Consider the following 17,411-nt stretch of genomic DNA (forward strand, 5'->3'; position numbering starts at 1 on the left):
CCCCGGTTTGGTCGTGTCCCCGGAGATTTTGAATCCGGAATTTAAAGTGGGAACTTTGAATCCGAAAACTTTTGAATCCGGAGAGTTTTGTCGTGTCAACGATTTTCTCTCGAATCCGGATATTTTTCCGCCTGTGATCTTTTGAGTTTGCGGTGGAATGAAAATGGCGGATTACATGATCCAGTCGTAGTCGAGTCGTAGGCTCATTGATGGCCATTTGATGGCGGTCGCTGGGTGATTACCTCGTGCTGTTTCAGGTGTAAGTAATCACTTTTATAATGGGTAATGCCATACTCCTCAGAAACCCAATTTATACTTTACTGCGCAGATGACGACGATGGCACGATCGAAAACCTCGACGGTTCTAGATATTAAGTAAAGACCAGAGTAAATACCTGGAGGGACCTGACATGATGGACAACAGTACCGTGGTCAGCGAGTTGAAAGAAAGCTTCAGACTGTCTCAACCTTCCCCTAGCCTTATATTAGGAGGCATTTTGTTTCTCGTCGTCGAGGCAACAAACTGCTTGTTAACCATTCCATCATGAATGTTCCCGGAGTTATCGTCGTGTATAAACGGTTAAGAATCCGAATATCCTTTCACTGTAAACCCCTACTAATCCGAATACTCTAAAATTGATGAATCCAGGAACTTTTACGAATCCAAAAAAAACTCCTTTAGTGTAAACCTAGTACTAGATCGACCACTGTGATTTGTCTACCAGTGTTATGATCTGCAAATTTCAGTTAATTGATCAAACAACCAAAGTAGAAAAGATCGATTTTTTTTTTCCCACTATGATTGAAAGTTAGACGCAATTTCTTCCTCGGCTAATTCAATTCAAGAAATTCCAGGTTTTCTAGCTGAGTCTGAGCATATTGTGTAGGTACAAATTTTCTACACAGCTAGAAGAGCTGAGATGCCGTCACGCACTTAGTAGTTTATAGAAATTATGGTATTTCCACTTGACTTTATTTGTCAGCAATTCAATTGCCATAAACCATAGAGGACTGGTTAAGTGTATCTCTAAAACTGCCACTGTATTGTAAGTTATCAGTGAAATCAATAAAACAAACAAGTGTTAAAATCATTTCCCGGAGTACTGTAGTAACGTTCTTTATCAGGGATGTGGGTGTTGCAATGCAAATGAAAAAACATATATATTTATACTAACTTAAACAACAACAAAAAACCATTTCCCATTATTTTATCCACACAACGTTTCAAAAATTGCTTTCATCGGATTGCTGGAAACGAATATTTTACTCGAGAGTGGCTCTCCGCGTCACGCAATTGTTTACATGCCAACGGCGGATTTTGGGCAAAATCTACGAGAAACACAGGCCAAGGCGGGCGACTTGAAACCATTTGCCCAGAGATATTTTTTGATATCCTAACAGGTGGGTGTATATTTAACCCGTAGAACGTGTTTTTATGGTATTTAAAGTTATAGCCCATAGAAAAATATGGCGATGTTTTTATGCAATAATTCTCTTGTGACATACTTTAAAATTTTGCGTGTCAGTTTTATCTCTTTTCGGGCTCAAAACTAACTTTGATTTATTTTATTTTTCGCTCAGTCATACTACGAAGACCTGAACTGAATATAAAATCCATTGAAAGATTCTCAAGTGGCTGTTCTGCGGAGCGCGAAGCACTCAAATATTCGGAAAATTCAGCAAAACCGGAAGTAGATTTTGAGCCCAATCGGGTCGAAATCGTTTTTGGCGTATTTCTACCAAAGAAAGCTGTATTAGCAGAAGCTAACTATGGTCCGTTTCTATTCTTACTAGGACCTATCTATGGACAAAATACAAGCGAAATCAATTTTTCGACTTGTGCCATTGATAGGCGATTTAGGTCCATTTTCATAGGCATTCACTCTTAAATGTTTTAATTAAACTCTCATTTTTTTTATCTTTCAGCAAACGAACATACTTTATTAACTGTCCTGAGATCCGATAAAACAAGAACGTTCAATTCAAGAAGCATTTGGCTATCCTCATGAGCTTGCCCTGGGTGCGAGCAGACCTCTATCGTTATTCTCAGCACCTACACGCGTTCATTTATTTATCCACGATAAAAAATATCCGGCAACGCTGAGAGGGTCGTGTTTAAGAATTGAAAACCAAACGAAACCCATTCATAGCCATATAATGAGTTTTCCCACACAACACATTGTCTACCCCTCTCAATAGAACAATTGGTTGAAATTTTATGATTAAAAAGTCAGTGAAAAGACCACGAGGTTGATCTTGAATCAAACCAGCTGGTCTGTTTGCACGATCATTTGGTAAAAGGCCACTGGACCTTCGGGCACTGAGTTACAAATACCTGGGAGAATTCAGCTCATGACCGAATAAATTGCTTTGGAAGTTGTATCTAAGGGCTAAGCTTGCTGATCTCGCTCAGGCGCAACGTGGGCGGGGCTAAAAAGACAGCAAAGGTTCTTAAATGTTTTAATTAAACTCTCATTTTTTTTTTTATCTTTCAGCAAACGAACATACTTTATTAACTGTCCTGAGATCCGATAAAACAAGAACGTTCAATTCAAGAAGCATTTGGCAATCCTCATGAGCTCGCGCTGGGTGTGAGTAGATCTGTATCGTTATTCTCAGCACCTACACACGTTCATTTATTTATCATGATAAAAATACCCGGCAACGCCACCACACCACATTGTTTACCCCTCTCAATAGAACAGAATAAGAGTCTGACCTTTTGAGAGGTTATGTCAATATGGCAGACTACTGTTTTCAGGCATGCATCACGGAAGAATTCGCAAAATTCGTCCACTAGTATTTTCCCCCAGAAAAAGCCCTATGATGCCGCGGCAATGTATAATGGACCAACAAGGGCGAAAAAAAAAAAATAGCTGTGTACTCTGTAACCGTTCAGTTATACAAAACGGAAACCGCATTTTCCTTCAGGCTCTTAAACTAATGACCTGTAAAGAAAAACTTACTATTGTAGTACATACAACATGGCTGAGCGACTAGAAACAACAGCTGACAGAATAGCACAATATTACGTAAGGCCACTATTTAACCATACTAATTAATGTTGATCTAATTTTAATTTCACGTTATCGATCTGCAGTAAGTGGCTTAAGTGGTTTTCGAGCTCCTCACAACAAGCTACTACGAATACTGAGGCACCTTCTTTGCGACTGAGGGACAAAGAACAGTTTGCACGACAAGCGAAGGTGAATAACTTTGAAATTGTTGTTTTTAAAACATTCTTAACTAAATGCCCTGAAGTGTGAAATTTTCACATATTTTCGAGAGAAAGTGTTATTCAAACTTTTGAAGAGTGTTCTATGTTTTCTTGGAAATGCTAAGCAATTCCACAAATCACTTCGGTCTAATATGAAATCACCATGTTCTCGACACTAAGGAAATTCATGGCTAGACTCTCAGAGAGAGACTATATGACAGTTTGGAGAAAAAGGCACATTCAAACGTCCTGAGAGCACCTTACGTGTATTAAGAAACGTCGGTTTATTTCTAGAATTACTTTAATATGTAGCGATGATAGACGAATCTTTTGAGCTGGGCATTCTATCAATTCGCCAAGTCCAATTCCGTCAGGCTCAAATGTGCTATACACGCGGCAGTCAGAAGTTGTTACATAATTGCCACGGAATGAATTCCTCAAACACCTGAGAAGTTCTGTAAGGAATTCTTCCCAGCTACTTGACGGGCATATAATCACTACGTTGAACTTCATAGCCTCCTGATCGAGCAGTCCATATTTAAGAGCTAGAAAGAGATCCTCTGTTATGTTCCTGAGAAATCACAGCTTATCTCTCCACTCAGATATTTTGAAAATGGAAATTTCGTGGAATAGCAAAAAAACCAGTACAACTGAGCCCAGGAACTTTTGTGATACTTAGCCGCAACTAAAATAGCGTTTACGGTAGACTGTAATTCTCAAAGTGTGAAATAGAGCGTGTATAACAGGTCTTGGACCATCTTCAATACGTCTTCAATAGCTTTTCTAACCCGACAAACCATCAATAAGTAAGTTAGTAAAGACTTTATTTAAAGGGGGTAAAAGTAGCTGAAAAGCAGAGCGAACAATGATGTCCTTGCTCCTAGTCTATTTATCTTAAAGAAAGTTCTACAATTTATAAAATATCGTACGGCCTACTGAATTTTTAACTTCTTCGCCTATAAGACGGTCTAAAAATACATTTTTCTTTAAAGGTTTGCGGCTAACTCAATAGCATCCTTCGTTTTCAAAGAGAAGTTTTTTAATGTAGTTCAGTGCACCACTAACAACATAACAAAAGCTGCAAGAAGGCAGCCATGTATGAATGTTAAAAAACTAATTATCCGGAGACGTTTACTAGTTTAAACAGTTAACTTGTTAGAACAAGAGTTTATTCTAGTTGTTCTTTTTGATTTCCGGCCACAATATTAGTGTCCTTTCGTAGAACACAAAGATGGCGTTTCAATACTGCACTCTTTACATTTGCTTGGATAACTTGAATACGGAATATCACACTGACCTGTCATGAAACTCCGAAAAAAGATCATCTTTTAATATCCTATGTATTTCAAATTCCTGATTTCTTTTATTCAGTGGTTTAGATTTTGCTATTGTGAAAATGACGCTGAAAACCGTCAGTTGAAATTGACAAATATACTAGCTATTTAGTTTTTGCCTATTTTGGTGAAGGTGAATGGGAATCTTTCATCAAAATCATTTTTCTCTTTGGTAGCTTGGTCAGTCATTTGAAGCAAGTACGTGTTTGGAAAAATAACGCATGCATCGCTTGTGCACGTTTAAAATTGCACGTGAAGTAAGCTATTCTTGCTCATCAGGAGAAGAATAATGAGTTGAATTGACACGCCAATCTACCCAAAGGGTCGCTTGTTGAGACCCATGTCTACGTCTGTGTAATTTTGCACGAGCAATACGAGTTTGAAAAAGCGTCTGGTTCTTTGTAACGTTACCTCGTCCAGTACGTTAATACAGAGAAAGCTCGTATTATGTGCGGGAACGCTTATCTCGTAGGCTACGCAAGATCCTGTGTAAGAAAATAAAGCGCATGTATCGCTAGCGTGCATTCAAAATCTCACATTTAACTATATAATTGTTCCGGCGGTACATCAATAAGATAAGATAAGATATGAACTGTCAGAGTGTCTTGGGTTTTGTCAGCAGACCTAACGAACGAAGCTCCTGAATGGTGCGGCATGGTAAAGTTTGATTGACAAATATGTCAAATTCGCTTGAATGATTCCAACAAACGGACATGGAAGATTAGTCACGGCATGGGAAGATTAGTTAACTTGTGCTAGATCCAAACAAAGTTTTGTCTTTGGACTCAATGGTATCCAGTTTTACTCTGAAGACACCTTCCATTTTACGGTAAAGATGTTTTGTTGTTTTAAAACAATATCTGAAGTGTAATATGAACCAGAAGAATCTATTCTTCATGTGGATATAATTGTTAATACAAGACTATATCCGGATTTATAATCATTGCTTTCTTGCAAGATACAGGACTCTTTGTAACCTTCAAGGCACAGTGGAATCTGATTATATCGCCTTTTTTTACCGAGCCACTGCTTGTTAACTATACTACACTGGCTGTATCACCTGTTCCAGAAATTAAATTAAAAATACGTCCTTAGCGCAGTGGGAGCAATTGTCGGCTTTGCTTTGTCGGATAGGCGCCCTTTTTGGTCAAGATTCAATTTGTTTTGCAATTGCACAGTGAATTTGGGCGGAATTTAGCTTATCCAACAACACAGAAGTTTGGTCAACGTTGTTTTGTTATTAGAGGTTAGGACTATACTTTGTAGAAGTATCATGTCATCTCTCGTTGTTTCTAGCTTGCAACAAGTTATCAAACTTGATGTATATTATTACCACAAATTTGAACACTTTTCATTGTCTGACAGGTTGATTGACATATCTCATAAACAATAGACAGTTGAACCAAACCGTTTTACTTGGTTAATGTATTAGTGATGTTGTACAAGTGTGCCAAGTTTCAGGGGAATCAGTGATGTGCGCTGTAGATTTGCCTACATGGCCCTCAGGTGGACTCTCTCTCAATTTTTTTCGCAATTGCACCGTGAATTTAGGCGGAATTTAGCTTATCCAACAAGACTTCTGTGTAAATTGCACTGAAATATTCTTAACTTTGCCGCACTCTACTGCACCTGTTGTTTCTGGTGAAACACGCGGTAACTGGCAATTTTTTTATTTGTTTGTCAATGAATTTTCCTGCCAATGTTGACTCAGCGTTTTACTGACATAGAGAAACGTGAAGAGAATCTTGTACGTTTCTCTACGATATACAATCATAGCCTGGGAGCTGGGGGGAGGGGGATGGAAACTTCACTTAAGTTACGTAACAGCGATACGGAGAAGACGTTGTAGCTTTTGGAGTTGAAAATTTGTGTCTGTTTCGCTTCAGTGGTTGATCAGTTTGATATAGTGTCGGAGACACTTTCTAGCTGCGCTAAAGCTCGCCGTAAGCTGTAGTGGGCTACACTTTGTTCGCTAATGTGCCCTGAAACGGACTGGAACATTCGCGTCGGAAAGCAAGGTCATGTGCTTATTTTAACTGATTTTAAGAGGTGGTGTTGTGATGCCTCATCCCTGACATCAGTGTGTGTCAACAATTATTTTCAGACAAAGAAAAAATGGATTTTTTTAAATAAATTTATCTCATAAACATTTTGCTTTTTGGGTTTGCTAAATTCGAGACAAAGCAATGGTTTATTACCTTGAAGTAAGCTTAATTTTAAGACCAATTTTGTGTTTGGCTTAGTTTCGTTCGACTAAAGACTACTCGAGTCATTTTCTAGGAAAAGAAACTGCATTTTGTTTCTTCTTCCTGCTTTTTGTAGTTGTTCACAGCCTCGACAAGACCTTCTTGTACCTCATATTTCGTCTAGTCACGCAAAATATTATCTAAATTCGGAAACCTTAGGGGAAGTGTTTCATTGGCGTCATCTATGCGTCTGTCCTCTAATAGATCATAGGTGAGAACCAATCAAAATGCGAGAATAATTTGACTTACTATTGCGTTCGACGCTAGGAGAACGCATATTAATCGCTTCATTCTCGCGGGTTTATGTCCCGCGATTTTCCGCGATGCCAGATGATTTCAGGGTTTGGACGCCATTTTGGACTGGCTTTTTGGCACACATAGCCTCGGTCTGACGTGATGCCTCACTTTGAATAATAGTGAGGTCTTACACGAAGTGCTACCCGTGCATTTCCGTGTGCTTTTCTTCGTTCGTTGTTCTACGTAGGAATCGTCGCAGTTTTCCCCAAGGTTAGTGAAGTTGTTTTGATTTATTCGAACTATTACTAGCTAAAATGCCTAAAGGTACTTATCTAAGCACCAGAAAGTTGTGTAGTGCTGTGTTTTCTCCGAAACTGGGTGGGTAACATATCGATTTGTGATCTGTGTCGTCCTTCAGGAGTCAGCTGCTTTTCTCGGCGATTCAACTTCTCTGTGAGAATGAAGTTGCAACACTCACTCATCCTCATGGGGCCCATGAGGACTCTTGAGGCCGGAATGAAGTTGCAAGGCTCGACCGTAATAGCTCGAATAAATCAACACGACTTCATTGACCATGGGAAAGACAGCAAATATTCCAACGTAGCACAGCAAACGACGAAAAAAAATGGCAATGCACCCCACTCAAGGGTTTCCACTGCAGGTCAGCTTAATAGGCTCTTAATTGATGTAAGCCGGGTGTAAGCTTGCATATGAACTTAAGTGAAAAACGTTCATGTTTGGAAATAAAGTTTCATATACTGTTATTCTTTTCTATTGTTATACACAGTACCAGAAACATATTTAACCTTACTAAACGATGCGCCAGCTAGAGTTATGTGACATGTGATGCTAATAAAGGACACAAGAATTAAACAACACCCTGAAGAATACACAACTTGGAAAACCCTGGAAGCGGAATGACATAAATGGGCTTTAGTATGCGCTGCTGTCAAGGGTATGCTTTTCCAGCAGTCTGCTTTGGGTATAGGAACCAGGATCTGGCGAAACAGTCATGGATCTTGATATAAAAAGAATTGAGTTTCTGATTTGTTTTTATTAAATATAGTATGCAATATTATTGAGCATGAAATATTAATAGATAAGGTATTTCTGGTACTAAGCCTTCAATTAGATGTCCAAATACTAACTGAATATCCGCTGCTATAACCCAATCAAAGGAGACCTATGGCCAAACTCGTGAATTAAGTAATCTAGAGATGAAACATGTTGGCGAACTTGCAATTATTGGTGTACTATTAAAGGTGGTTAAAACATGCTGGGTTTGTACCACGCAAGGTCGCACTTATCGCATAAAGCGTAGGCTTTTTTCGTTGGCTTTTGTTGCACACATGTTACAAACACATACGTCCAGAATAGCTAGGGTGGCAAAATTGCAGCTGAACATGGAGTGGTAAAGCTTAAGGGTTCTTGGGTAACAGAGGACACTCCTACCAAAAAATTCATTGAGTACTCTTTGTCTGTCTGCTGGGAAAATTTCCATGTATTCAGGTCGTACGAGCTTACAGACCTTTTTCATTGCATTTCACTCAAGGCTATAGGTAAGGTTTCGTACGAGACAGCACTTCTTTTCCAATGTGGGACTGCTTGTCTCTCTATATATTGCATATAAAATACATCAAAATAAGTAGCCTCTTTTGCCAGCATTTTCAGTGTTGATCCAAAAAATCTGTCGATCCATAAATATGAGTTCCAACAAGCTCACAGAGGGTTTCTTTCCCTTTGTTATATTTTTAGTCAGGAAGCAAAAGTATAAACAAAGGAAAGGGTAAAAATCATTTAAGCATATCAAAATTAAGTATTTGGGAATTTTTTTCTCCAAGCCGGATTATGTGCATTTCACATCCCACTCAGAGTTCAGGTCAATGTACTAAAATAAACAAGACAAGCATAGAGAACACAACTTTAATCTAAACTTAACTCGATGGCCGTTGAACATGGACAACTCAACATGAAAAACTTAAGTGCTATAAACTACAAAGCAGTGAACGAAGGTCCTGCTTGATTAAACGCTGGATCTCACAGGAGATCTAATCAGCCAAACTTGAAAAATAAGACGATAATACGTCAAAGACTACTGCAAGACTGGCTCAACGTCCTATATTCAAAACAATATTTCGGCAGGCCTTAGGTTTAGATGTTACTAAAATATAATCAAAGGAGACCTATGGCCAAACTCGTGGATTAAGTAATCTAGAGATGAAACATATTGGTGAACTTCCAATTACTGGTGCATTATTAAATGCTGTTAAAACAAGCCGGGTTTGTACCATGCAAGGTCGCACTTAGCTCACAAAGTGAAGGTTTTTTTTCGTTGGCTTTTTTTGCATACATATTATAAGGACATACGTCCAGAATAGCTTGGGTGGCAAAATTGCAGCAGAACATGGAGTGGTACAGGCTAAGGGTTCTTGGGTCACAGAGGACACTCCTGCCCAACAAATCATAGAGTATTCTCCCCCCCTTCCCCTCCCCCCCCCCCCCCCTTCCCTCACACCCAGATCTTGATGTTGATCTGCCTGCTGGAAAAATTTGCATGTATTCAAGTCGTACGAGCTCAGAAACGTTTTTCATTGCATTTCATTCAAGGCTACAGCTACACGTTCCTAGCAACACACCCTATCGACAAATTGCTAGAGTAACCCCTTCCTCCCTCCAGGTATCGAACGCACTTCACTAATCTCTGATTACTACTAGTATAAATATTAATTAAAGTGATCAAAACAAATTGATGTCAGTTTTTCATACATCTGTCCTGTTATTGACAATGAACTTCTTCACAACATTGTCAAAGTAGTCTACGGATAAGGCCGCTATCGCCTCGTGGAGGCCACAGCTACTTTGACAATGTTATAACCAAATTTATGTTCAAAAGCAGGATAGACGCTTAAAAGAAAGTTACGTCAATTTGTTGAACAAAACTTGTACATGCAAAGCAAAAATTCACATACCATAACTCATCACTAGACTTCTTCAAACGAAGAACCTGTGTTTACAAGTATTCGAGCACATGGTTTTGGTTTTTACGTTTCCTTTTGGGTTCAATGGGTTCGATTGGCCTTCGAATATTACTTGGACGTTTAATACTTCTTGTTTGTTCGTTTATTGCACCAGGTGTAGTGTAGAGGGGAAGTGGGAGGGGCGTAATCAACACCACTGAATATCGATTTAGATGCGTTTACATGCGTCATGGTAGACTCGAAAAAAATACTCCTTGTCGTCCCCAGAGTTACGCGGACCGAAGGAACGGAGATGCTCGTCGTTTTTCTTAGGGTGTAAAAAGGAGGTTTTGGAACGCATTAGTTAATTAATCAATTAGTTGGTGTTTCCTGGGCAAAATGTCGCCGAGTATAATAACCGTTAAAATGTCATTTTGAATTTCAATTGACGTTTAATTTGTGATCTCCGATACCCATTGTGTTTGTGGGGTGTAACTCGTTAAAAAGTACCGTCTTAAGAATCATCCTTTACTGTTTTGGACTGACGTTAGACGACCGGCGCCTGGATAAGAGCCCACCTGGCGAGGGGGACTAGGTCGAGGTGTAGTTGTTTCTTTTCTTCTCATTCCCTTATCCTTGTTTTTTTGTTTTCTATTTTGAGGCGGTAGGCTGGGATGCTTGTTGAAATTCTTCAATAGTGAAAGGTCAGTGTAAAGACCACGAGGTTGACCTTGAATCAAGCCAGCTGGTCTGTTTGCACAATCATTTTAATAAAATACCAGTAGACCTTCGGGCAATCGAATTCAAATACTCGGGAGAATTCATTTCATGAACGAACAAATTGTTTTCATGATTTGTGTCTAAGGGCTAAGCTTGCTGATCTCGTTCAGATGCACCGTAGGCTGGAATAAAGGACAGCAAAGGTTCTTCATTGTTGTATTTAACTCTCATCTGTTTATCTTTGAGCAAACAAACACACCACATTAATTGTCTTAAGATCCGATAAACATAGAACATTCATTTCAAGAAGCATTTGACTATCCTCGTAAACTCGCGCTGGGTGTGAGCAGATCAGTATCGTTATTCTCATTACCTACACACCTGATGAGGAGATTAATTACGTCCCCCAAAAGCGTCATTGATAAGTGACCACGACACTTGAAATAATACTTACAGTGGACATATATCGTAATGCTTCCAATATACAAAAGGGAAGGGAAAGCATTCATGTCTTATACACGATAAAACTATAAAAGCAACACTGCCTTCTCACATACCACATGGTCTACCCCTCTTTAATGGAACAAAATAACAGTATGACTTTACGAGATGTTATCTCAACATGGCAGACTTCTGTTTTCAGGGTAACATATACAGCACGGAAGAATTCGCAAAATTCGTTGATTACTATATTCTCCCCCACAAAATACCTCTATAATGCTGCAACAATTAGGACAATTATATCATGGGCAAACAAAGCCGAATAAATACTAATCGTTCAGTTACACAAAACGGAGTATTGTAGTACATACCACACGGCTGAGCGACGACTCGAAACAACAGCAGGCAGAATAGCACAATATAACGAACTGGGGCTATTACCATATCAATTAATGTCGATCAAAGTTCAATTTCATCCCATCGATTTTTTGCGATATGTGGCTCAGGTGGTTTTCAAGTTCTTCACAACGAGCTACAACTGATACAGAGTTGCCTTATTGCCGTTGAAGGACAAAGACCAGTTTGCATGACTAGTGAAAGTGAATAACTTGTTCTTGACATTGTTATTAACATAATTTGAGCCTGACACTGACACATTACTATTTATAATACGTCTTAACTAGCTAAATGCTCTGCAGTCTGAAATTTTCCCAGATTATCAATAGAAAGTCTTATTCAAACCTCTTGAGAGTGTTTTATGGTTGCTCGGAAATACTAAGCAATTCCACAAATCATTTCGGTCTACTATAAAATCACCATGCTCTCGACACTTTCTCGACACTTTCTCGACACTTTTTCTCAACACAAATTTATAGCTCAATTTTCTGATAGAAACTTTGACAATTTCGAGAAAAAGGCACATCCAAACGTCCTGAGAGTACTCTATGTTTATTAAGAAATGTCAATCGATTCCTATAATTACTTTCAATTGATACGTAGTATTGACAAATCTTTGGATCTTGGACATGATATCAGTTCGCCAATGATGTCTCTTTCGGGCTGAGCTTAAGAGTGCTAAATGCCTGGCAGTCAGAAATTGTTACAGAATTGCAACGGAGCAAATTCCTTAATTCCCTGAAAAGTGCTGTAAGAAATTCACAACCATTTAAAGGACTGTTTTGGTTTTTCCAGTTGACGAAATTTCTAAGTTTTAGCATGCCATAAAATGCACGTTTTCGACGCTTTGTGGTCAGACGTTTCCGAACAAACATAGAATAGGATAAGGGCATATGGTCACTGCGTGGAACTTCATAGTTCCCTGATCGAGAAGTCCATATCGAAGAACTATAGCAAGCACTCTCCTGTTATGTTCCTGAGAATTCACAGCTTCTTTCTCCACTCATAAACTTTCAAAATGGTAAATTCTTAGCATAACAAAAACCAGCAGAACTGAGCAAAAAATATCATGTGATACGTGAAACTGTAATTCTCAAAGTGTGAAATAGTGCGTGTACAACAGGCGTGAGAGAGATATGTATATTTTTATTTTTAAATTTTTTTTATGGAGTTCTTGCACCACTGACAACAGCACAATAGTTGCAAGAAGGGTGCCATGTATGTTAAAAAAACTAATTTTCCAATAACTTTTACTAGTACTAGTTAAAGACGTCCGAACAGTTAACTTGTTGAGAATAATTAGAACAAGAGTTCATAGCAGTTGTTGTAGTTGATTTTCGGCCCGAACATTAGGGTCCTTCCGCAGGGCACAAAGATGGCGTTTCCATACTGACCTCTATGAATCTCCTTGGATACCTTGAATACGGAATATCACAAAGACCTGGAACTTAACCTGGGAGATCAACTTTTAATCATCTATAATATTTCAAATTCCTGACCTCTTTTCTTCAGTGGTTTGGATTTTACCGTTGTGAAAATGACAGTGAAAACCGTCAGTTGAACTTCACAAATACACTATTTAGTTGTGGGCTACCTTAAAGAAGGTCAAAGTAAACTTTTAATGAAAATCAATGAGTTGATCGATGAATTGGCATCTCAATCTACCCAAAGCGCCGCTTGTGGAGACACATGTCTGAATCACGCATGTCTAATTTTGCACGTGTGATACCATTTTGACAAAGCCCATGTTTCTTTTTGATTAAGCTCCTCAGTGCTCAGACAAGGGACGACGTAGCCTCGTCCAGCCCCTAAATACAGAGAAAGCTCTTATTAGGTGCGGGAATGCTTGCCGCGCGGGCTACACAAGATCCTGTGTTGTAAAATAGCGTTGTATCGCTTGCGTGCCCTCAAAATCGCACATTCAACTATATCCTTGTTTTGGCGTTTTATCAGCGGCAAATAAGATATCATAAAATATAAACAGTCACAGTGTTAAGTTCTGACAGGAGAGCAAACAAACGAAGCTCCTGAATGGTGCGGCGTGGTAATGTTGATTAAACAGTATGTCAAATTCGCTTGAATGATTCCAAAAAATTGACGGTAGGGGAAGATAAGTTAACTCGCGCTAGAACCCGGTGAAGCTTTATCAGAGCTGAACTCAATGGTATCCAGTTTTACTCTGAGGACACCTCTTTTTCAAGGGTAGAGACTTCTTGTTGTTTGAACAGTATCGGAATTGCAATATGAGTCAGGAGAATATCTTGGATTTAGTTGCAAAAGTCTAAATTCGGATTCATAATCGTTGCTTTCTTGCAAGATAAGGAGAAAACACATCTCTTTGTAAACTTCAGAGCACAGATGACTCTGGTTATATCGCCTTTTTCACCAAGCCATCGCTTGTTAACTATACTATACCTTGGTGTATCACCTCATCCAGAAATCATCTTAAATATCCTCCCGCACTTGTTATTTCTGGTGAAACACGTGGTACCTGGCAACGTAGGATACATGTAATATTTTCAGGTAGGAAAGTTTATTTGGATTTTTTTGCGTTTTTCAAAGAATTTTCTTGCCGACTTTGACTCAACGTCTTTATGGACATGGAGAAACCCGAAAAATAGATTGCGCGTTAACTTCTCTGAGGCTTACAACCATAGCCTAAGAGCTGGGGGTGGGAAGGGGGATGGGAACTCCACATCAGTTACGTAACAGCGACGGAGGTAGTCGTCGTAGCTTTTGGGAGTTAAAGTTTGTGCCTCGGTTTCGCTTATGGTGTTTTTAAAATCAAAAACAAACACCTATAGAGTTATCTTTAAGATATCTCGGTGCCTTCTGGGTCCACAAAACGACATTTTGGTAGCTTTTTAAGGGTCATTTATAATTATACGAAACTCATCCCCGTCACTTTTATATTTGACTCCCACCGGGCACTGTCGATTAATTTACTGATCCCTTCTCAATTCCCTGCAGATGCAGTTCAACCAAACGTCTGTTACCGACGAGGCACCACTACAAGTGAATAAACCCATGGAACAAATATACTACAATCAAGTGCTGCTACAAAATTGCTCGCCCTTCCCCGACAGTCCTGCCTCTTGGGACACACAGCTACAGAGAGAAAGTGTGGAGGAATTTGAACAAGAGACTAAGAAAACTACGAACAACCTGTATTCCAAACGTCACCGCTCCTCGGGAATGCCTTTGACTAATCGAAGAGAACTGAACCGAGAAAGAGAGCGCAAAAGGCAGATGCGTCTGAAGAGAGCGTTCAACGTGCTTCGCAGCGTAATACCAGATTACTTTTCCGAGAGAGAGCCCGGAGACAGGCTGTCAAGAATCCAAACGCTAAGACTGGCAAAGACGTACATCGCTACATTACATGAATTGTTAGAGACATGTTAGTACTATTTTAGGTGCTGTTGCCTTTGCTAATGCATTGTGTGCCGCCCTAAAGTATTCATCAGACACCAACGTAGGAGACAGGAAAATGACGATGTTTTCGCACTAAGTTACACATTTTAAGGGGATTTCATTCGTTGTGCTGGCTTTAGCATTTTAAAATTGACTTTGGCATGGTAGGTAACGCTATTATTGTTAGAACATTGTGTCACGCTATAGGTTATGCTAATTAGGGCGCTTTTGTCATTTTAGGCGATTTGTTCACTTTAGGTTAAGCTATGTTCGAGGATTTTGTGACTCTAGGTTACGCTCATATAAGCGATTTTGTAATACCAGGTTTAATTTTAAAAAGAACTCCAGGCCCGGTATTATAAAGGGTGGAAAAAGCTGTATACAGATCACACTATCCAGTATAGAAATGTTCATAAAATCAACAATGTCGTCCATCACATAGTAACTTAACCGGTGGAAAAGGCTAGTATCCATCGCTTGAAAAACTTTACTTTTCTTACGAGTGATCGCTTTTAAGCATGTTGGAGCTACTATAGCAGTTCCAACAAACAGTGTCGAGGAGCAGTTAAAAAGTCAAGAACTTTTATTAAATTGTAGGCTTTGTTATAAAAATACTTAAATAAAACATTCTGGTGCTTGCACCGATCATGGTTTATTTGGTACGAATGAACAGAGCCCAATCCTATCCCATAAGGCACATAAGGCTTTAATATCTTCTTTTCTTTCATTTAATCGTTGCTGGGTCTCCTAGGGCTTATAGAGCGGGGGAACAGGGACATTTATTTAAGGGGAGCAAGGAATATTGTCAAACTATTTTCAGGGAACAAGAGATCAGAACTCCTGATTAGATTTTTGGGATCAAGGGAAAACTAATCTACATTCAATTACTGAGGGATGCCCTTGACAAACCGACTACAATGTAAGTAAGCAAGCCGGCTCTAGGAAAGACAAATCTTGCATAGGCCATGCTGCCACCCTAAGGATAAGATTTCGTAGAACAGTCTAATGAATGGCAGACGCATTATAAATGAACTTTATTGACTTCGAAAACGCATTGTTGACACAGGAACTTCATATGGAAGCTTATACACCACTATGGAATTCCATTAAAGTTCATTAAGTTGCTCCACGACTTCTCCGAACCCTCATCTTGTCAAGTCATCCACAGTGGAAAACAGTCTGAATCTTCGAAATGAGTACAGGAGTCCGGTAAGGCTGCTTGCTGTCCCTCATGATCTTTATTATCTTTGTCGACTAGATCATGAGAGAGGCGGAGGATAACGGTGAGACAGGGATACAGTGGACACTAACAACTCAGCTATATGACCTCCATTTTGCAGATGACTCCATGCCTCCTTTCTCAGAAACTGCAACATATGCAAGCCAAAACCAATAACTTGGAGCTAATCGCAGAGAGCACTGGCCTCAGGATAAGCAAAGAGAAAACGAAAGTTATGCAGCAAAAGGATAAAATCAAGTTGAGCGGCGATTCGAATTCGAAGATCTGGAAGATGTAGAAAGTTTCACCATATCTGGGTAGCGCCATCAAAGTCACCGGCGGTGCTTAGGAGGGTGTGGAGAGCAGATTAGGCTGAACCAGACTGGCCTTCAAAACGCTTAGACCAGTCTGGAATGCCTCATCGATTTCCAGCAAAATCAAATTGCAGATCTTAACTACAAATGTTAAAGCTACTCTCCTAGGGATCGTTCATTTTTTATAAGGTAGGGGGGCCTGGTGGGATTTGGGGGGGGGGGCATGCGAAATAAAATGGCTTTCGAGGGGGGGCCATCCCAAAAAAAAATAAAGGAAAAAGGGGGGTCACGTGAAATATTTTAGAAAAACTTTAAAATGACATAATGTTTGAATATCAAAACAATTGCTATAGAATAAACATAGAAGGCAGGATGCAAATTTATTACAAACTTTGCTTCTGCTTTAAAAAAACGTTTGGCGACAAAAAGCATTTGTAGCTACTGAAAAGGAGTATTTAACACTGTTATTTTCGAATGCAACTTTCACTGGCACTCATCTCCATCTTCGCTGTCGTCGAGTTCTTCGTCACCGCTTGTGCTGCTATGAAAGACAAAAGCCTCTCTCTTCTAGCATGGCAGCGACGATCTCGCGTGTGATATCACGTACGTTTCTCTGCCACTCAGGCGTGAAATATTCATTCATAAGAAACGCAATCAAGTGAACGCTGACAATCATGTTTTTATAATATGCAAACGTAGCCGTGAATTCTCAAATGTTAATTCGAACGGGCGACGAGAGCAGTAATTTTTTGAAATATATATACAAGACCTGTCAAGGCGGCGAGAATGCAGTTTGATCCCGAGACTGTAAGAGAAATAATGTGGCAGGGGATGACAGAAGATGAGTACAGAAATGCACAAGAGCCTATTGAAGAGGTGTTTGACGAGGCAGGAAGATCGTGCGTGCGGTTGTTGTGGG

At 39.5% G+C, this 17,411-nt stretch overlaps 1 protein-coding gene and 1 long non-coding RNA gene across 3 annotated transcripts; both read left to right on the forward strand.

Moving 5' to 3' along the window:
• Positions 1–3,075: 3,075 nt before the first annotated feature.
• Positions 3,076–15,608, forward strand: LOC149109613 (uncharacterized). 2 transcript variants are annotated; one of them, XM_089294482.1, is made up of 2 exons: positions 3,076–3,206; positions 14,519–15,608. In XM_089294482.1, exon 2 carries the CDS (start codon positions 14,519–14,521, stop codon positions 14,948–14,950), a length of 432 nt encoding a protein of 143 aa, XP_089150608.1. In that variant the 5' UTR covers positions 3,076–3,206; the 3' UTR covers positions 14,951–15,608. The 2 variants fall into 2 exon arrangements, with proteins under 2 accessions (XP_089150608.1, XP_089150609.1); XM_089294483.1 differs by lacking the exon at positions 3,076–3,206 and adding an exon at positions 5,272–5,380.
• LOC110058088 (uncharacterized) lies at positions 7,230–9,165 on the forward strand. Its single transcript, XR_002297622.2, has 3 exons — positions 7,230–7,304; positions 7,453–7,695; positions 7,822–9,165. It is a non-coding gene; the product is annotated as an uncharacterized LOC110058088 (long non-coding RNA).
• Positions 15,609–17,411: the final 1,803 nt, after the last annotated feature.

The sequence above is a fragment of the Orbicella faveolata genome, unplaced genomic scaffold, assembly GCF_042242905.1.
Source record: "Orbicella faveolata isolate gen_17 unplaced genomic scaffold, um_ofav_v1 contig_25, whole genome shotgun sequence".
Taxonomy (NCBI): Eukaryota; Metazoa; Cnidaria; class Anthozoa; order Scleractinia; family Merulinidae; genus Orbicella; species Orbicella faveolata.

Bases quoted from the DNA above. Each gene is read 5' to 3' on its own strand.
- LOC149109613 (XM_089294482.1), top strand. From the start codon at position 14,519: ATGCAGTTCAACCAAACGTCTGTTACCGACGAGGCACCACTACAAGTG.